The sequence below is a fragment of the Cupressus sempervirens genome, chromosome 6 (genome assembly GCF_028749045.1).
Source record: "Cupressus sempervirens isolate cs-2001-9-10 chromosome 6, ASM2874904v1, whole genome shotgun sequence".
NCBI lineage: Eukaryota > Viridiplantae > Streptophyta > Pinopsida > Cupressales > Cupressaceae > Cupressus > Cupressus sempervirens.
This window is the reverse complement of record NC_143123.1, coordinates 683922100-683927620: the sequence shown is the minus strand read 5'-3', so window position 1 is coordinate 683927620 and position 5521 is coordinate 683922100. Positions and strand designations below refer to the sequence as shown.

General features: G+C 37.1%; 1 protein-coding gene across 1 annotated transcript; it reads right to left on the bottom strand.

Annotated features, from left to right (window-relative positions):
- Positions 1–591: 591 nt before the first annotated feature.
- LOC149554039 (xyloglucan endotransglucosylase/hydrolase protein 9-like) lies at positions 592–3099 on the bottom strand. Its single transcript, XM_089789371.1, has 4 exons — positions 2788–3099; positions 1575–1675; positions 1294–1487; positions 592–1207 (listed from the first exon to the last, which is right to left on the bottom strand). The coding sequence occupies exons 1-4, from the start codon at positions 2969–2971 to the stop codon at positions 802–804; spliced, it is 885 nt and encodes a 294-aa protein (XP_089645497.1). The 5' UTR covers positions 2972–3099; the 3' UTR covers positions 592–801.
- Positions 3100–5521: the final 2422 nt, after the last annotated feature.

Below are 5521 nucleotides of genomic sequence, written 5' to 3'. Positions count from 1 at the left end.
AAGTAGTGTATTGATTGCTGCTTTCTTTGAACTTCTTGATATGTCTCAATGATTGGTTCAATGCAGAGTATAAAAAGCCCTTAAGAGTTATCCCCAACCTTTCCTCATGGATTTGTGCTAGAATGCTTTAGAGACGATGTGTTTGTTCTCCCAATTCCCCTTTGAATCTGACGCCTTCTTAAGTGTTTTTATGTTATGAATGAAAAGTTCTTTAATTTTAAGAGGTTTTTATGTATCAATGGATATTTGGTCTCCTGGCCTCCAATAAACTCCGACATTAAAATTTTTTTAAAGGCAAAATCACAAAGTTCTGATCGACGTAGCGTTACCCATTACCCATCAAAGCCTCAATGACCAACCCCGTGGAAATTTAATGCTTTTTCAATGGTGAAGAAATATGATCTGTAGTTAAACTTACGGGTGAAAAGATTGCGAGGAAAGTAATCCAGAGTTGATTTGATTACTAGGATTGATGGGAAAGTAATCACTCCTGTTCTCGAGTTCTACGAAACAAAACAAATCTCAAATCATTTGAGTCAAAAAAAGGTCTTAGGTAGACTAAAGTCTGATTTTCTCGACAAGAAATGGTGATTAATTATAACCATGAATCCTGAGAGAAATATATGTATTATATTCTGATACGCATGGGTAACATATATCAAAGTACTGAGACTGTACAAAAAGGCACGAGGTCTATATTTCTCCATTCTGCAAAAAATTGTGCCTGTGCCAGTGCCCCCACCATTGAGCACTAAAGCATTGCTCCACATCAACAATTCACAATCTGAAAGTGAAAGTGAGCTATGTTCTTCGTGCACACTCTGGCTGAGGCGTGGGGAACCTGGCGGAATCCCTGCAGTAGTCATAAATCATGTGTTTCTCTTGTACCCACCTCAGCTTCCTCCTCTGTTTCCCATCAAGAGAAGCATAAGCAGGCTGATCCCACCACCATGCAGACGAAGATGATGAACAGCCATTAATGGAGGTTGGGTTCTTGTACTCGCAAGCATCAATGCTGAAATTTCTGTAAGTAGCAATGAAAGGGGCATGGCTCCAGTCAGTCTTCACCAATCCTCCCTGTGTGGCCCAGTCATCTGCATTCCATATGGATGAATATACCCCCATTGCCTGCCTTTGTGGGTATGTCACTCCGGTTTCATTCTCCTTGTTCTCGAATACTCTGACTGGTACATCATCCACCATGAATCTGCATTCAAATTTATCGTTAATATCAGTAATTTAAGTTGCTTAATAGAAAATGAATGGGGATTGTAGATTGTGTTTAGGGCTTACACTACTTGATGTCGATTCCACAAAAAGGAATAGGAATGGAAGTCTTGTGTTGGGTCGAACCACAAGTAGAGCCTCTGTTCTCTGTTGCCAACTCCCGCTGAGTAGACATTGGTCTGCACAATGTATGGCTCTCCAGACTTGTTGCCTAAGAATTCGAAGTCAAATTCATCGTGCTGAGCGCCTTGTGAAGACATCTGTTATTCAAGCCATTCATTAGTTAATACAGTAGCATAATGAAACATATAAAAGAAAAGAAAAGGGTATAATATGCTGGTAATTACATAGAAGGCAGTGACAGTGCCGGCAGAATCGCCTTCAACAAGCTTGATTTGTACTTGTGCCTTTCCAAATAGGTAGGAGTTCTTGGAAGCAAAACCAGCGCCTGTATCAACACCAAACATCAACTCGATAAGAACCCATTAACATAAATTAGAAAGCAATCCCTAAGCAGAGACATTGGGACAACTACATTCCCTTCAATCTAGAACATATACGGCATCAAGTAAGTTTTGGTAAACAGGGCCAAATTGATAACTCAACAACACAATCACAAGTTTAATTCCAAAGGCAGGGTGCCCGTTAAGAGGATGTAATTGCAATCAGGTTCACTGCAATGGCTACTCATTAGAGGAGAACGTAAGCTGTTTTGGTTGCTCCTAAATTAACCATGCAAAACTTTAGAAACAATTCTTATTAAAAGGAACCAAGAGATACGATATATGGCCTAGTTGAATTACAAGCAAACTCTAAGAAGAGACAACTGCATTACTACATTCAATCTAGTAAGAATTGGAGAAAAATGCTTCAAAACGGATAATCTATGTACACAATCACAAATTTAATTCCAAAAACTGGGCACCCATTTACAGGTCATGATAGTATGCAGGTTCATGTCCATGATTATTTATTAGAGCAGAATGTAAGCTATATTATTTGCTCTCAAATCAATGAAAGACATAAGAGATTGCTATCAAACCAAGGAAAAACTTCACCAAGTGTTTGTTCTCAAATCGAGGAGAAACTATAAGAAACTCTTATAAAACTGAAACAAGAGAACTTATGTCTACCCTTATCGAATTACAGAACAAAATCTAAGCAGAGAGATTTCAATCCAGTACACAAGATATCAAATCTAAATAGGTAAACAATACTTCAAGGTCGATAACATATGCACAAAATCACACGTTCAACTTCGAAACAGGACTCCCATTTAACGCTCATGATTGTAAGCAGGCACACTTCAATGGTTACCCATTTCATTGTAACTACATTCAATCCAGCATACAAGCCATCAAGCCATAATACAATGCTTCAAAATTGACAATCGTACACACAATCACAATTTGAAACAGGGCACCCATTAAGAGCTAATTATTGCAATTAAAGGTGCATTGCAATGGCTGCCTAAAGCTGAATTATCCGCTCTTAACTATGAAAACTTCACGAGAAATTCTTAAAACTCTGAAACAAGATAAAGCATGTCTGGTCTTATACCAGAGGCGTTGTCAAGCTTAAGCTTGAGCATTTGCCCTTCATACATGACATGATCCTCTGCCCAACTGGGATAGAAGAAATCATTGAACTCAGCACACTGCAACCCCTCCAATCCCACCATTAAAACAACAGTAATACTCAAAGCCCACCAAAACAAACCAGTTACTTTCCCTACGCCCGCCATGGAAGCTAAAATCTTATAACTAAATCCCCACAACTACGCTTGAGATTGAATTCTGATGAGCATGAGCAATACAGGAAAGAGCAATTTATATGAGTTGGGGCAGTGAGACTAACTTAGCTTGCAGGACACTAAACCGGATTGGAATAAAAATAAACAAAATGGTTAGAGAGGAGTTTCTGGTCTTTACCTAGTCACGGGTAAAGCCAGGCTGGAATCTGCAGTACAAGTTGCCATTGCTGCCCAAGGGACAACATCAATAATTTTCTCTTCCCTTGTGCAATGCGCCACAATGTTAATTATTCAATCCGACCGTAGAGATTCGAGGCTGTCCCAATTGACGGCAGCCGTTGATTTAGGGTTCGGTAGAGATGGGTTGCAGTCTCAGGCTTCAGCCTCCAATAATGCCCTGAAATTCCTGCAAAAGAAGCTTTATGAATCTGTGGACAGCCTGGACATTATGCCAGCTAAATTTGCTCTCCGGGATTTTTATAATGTATTTATTGCGCTCTCAGTGATCACCAGCTGGGCCATTTAAACTTGCTGAACAAGAAAAAATCTTAGTACTGACTGGATTTTAGGGTAGAGAGTACGAATGAAATTGTTTGAAAAATAAAAAACAATTGTGGGTGGCTCAGAGAACGAAGTGCTTGAGTGTAGACAGCATTCGAGAGAGAAATGAAGAATAAAAAAATTAGGAGTGATGATGGGGAACAGTGGGCACGTGAGGGAGGTTACAGAAATTGTTGTGCCTCCATTACAGAGTTGAAAATGTATCAGATTTGATTTGTTTTGCAGAGCCTAATGAGAGACCACGAGACAGTTTAGTAAAAAGCCGTAGCCCATGACATTCCATTAGTCCCCACGTTTATTTGTTCCAAGTTTTATTAATATAAAAATGAAAAAATATGTCTCAATGAGTATGAACCAACGGAATTTTTTTATATTCTGTTGTATTTTATTAATCAGAATGTATTTGGCTAATAATTTTGTTAGGATATTTTTTAAATCATTGTGTGAGATGTTTTTTTAAGGCAATATTGATACCAGATTGAATGGGGATGAATGAATGAATGTAAGATTTTAATAATTGTCTATATGGCTAACAATGGGAGTCCCTAAATAAAACTCATTTTAAAATAGGGTATTAAAATCTTAATGGACTTGTGGCATCATCTTTAAATTTGTTATTTGATAGTGATTTTTAATCACTAGGTTTGTTATAGAATAGATGTCATAGAGACCTAGTAGTCGTTAGGGGTTTTAATGATTGTGATAGAGTAGATGTCATAGATACTCCCAATAGTCAATAACACATGTACTAACCATTGATCATTTTTTAGCTTTTTTAGTTGGTGATTGACCCAGTTGTGCACCACTATTGGACCATTTCATAACAACTACTGGTACATTTTATCACAAGTAATGGTGTTTTTGGTGAAGGACTATTAGGGATTGCACATAATGGTTATCACGTGAGTGTTTTAAAATGGTACTTTCAATCACTCCACACTCCACAACCTCTACAAATATATTCGTAAATGCCCAAATGTTGAAACCTTAGGTTTAAGCTCTTGAGTCACCTAAAGTTCATACACCAAAAAAATTGAGTTAATTTGACTTACAATTTAGGAAATCTAGGTACACTAAGTTAGCCTGGGCAGCTACTAGATCTCTTCCCCTAGTTGGGTTTCTTCAAATACGGTAAATTAGTTTCTTCCAAAATATCCACATTGTTGGAATGGATGTTGGACACTTTATGATAAAATGTTGCCTAGTCTCTATGACTCCCATGTTGTAAACCTAATACATTGTCTCTTCTCATTCTTCTTTATATATCATCCGCCTATTTGTTTTACACCTCAAATGAGGAAAACTTGTCTTAAGTTGCATTTGTAAGTATTTTTTTCTCTACATTTAACTCCTATGTATGATTTCCCCTTGCAATCTCCTATGGTGCTAAATTCTTTGATATAGTGCACTTTTTTGCGTCCATTTTATTTTGATCATATGATACTCCTAAATTTTTCCTCACAAACTTTTTTATTTCTTCATGCTATTCAAGCATTCATGCATATTAACATTTATTATTATTATTATTTTGACATTTTGCTTCATCTATATGCTCTTTCTTTTGTCTAGTCCTTCCTTCATGATCAATGTTGGCTAATAATGTTTTTTCATGCCTTGAGTTTTGTTTAGATAGCTTAACAGCTAAACCATTGTCGAAGCCTCTAAAGGAAATATATCTATTTCTGCCAATAAGATCTCATGGGAGATATTGTATTTAATTTTGAGGTTTTCAATGACTAAATACTTTTGAATCCTCTCTACTTGTCTCCATTTTTTAATCTAACATGTTGTTGGCACCCCAAATCTCAAATTTGTAAAGGATCATTAGGGCAACCAAAAAACCAAGATGCATCTTCTTGGTTTTCCAATCCCATAACTATGCATTCCTACATCTATTTTGTAAGGAATATATGCTTTCCAACTTCCCTAAATTATTTTCGCTCTATATGTTTCCCAATTGAGTTTGTTACAGAAGTCACT

Excerpts from the sequence above, each read along its gene's own strand:
- LOC149554039 (XM_089789371.1), bottom strand. The coding sequence starts at position 2,971 with ATGGCGGGCGTAGGGAAAGTAACTGGTTTGTTTTGGTGGGCTTTGAGT. Across the intron at positions 1,676-2,787 it reads TAAGCTTGACAACGCCTCTG|GCGCTGGTTTTGCTTCCAAG; the intron begins GTATAAGACCAG and ends GTGTTGATACAG. Across the intron at positions 1,208-1,293 it reads TGGAATCGACATCAAGTAGT|ATTCATGGTGGATGATGTAC; the intron begins GTAAGCCCTAAA and ends ATTTGAATGCAG.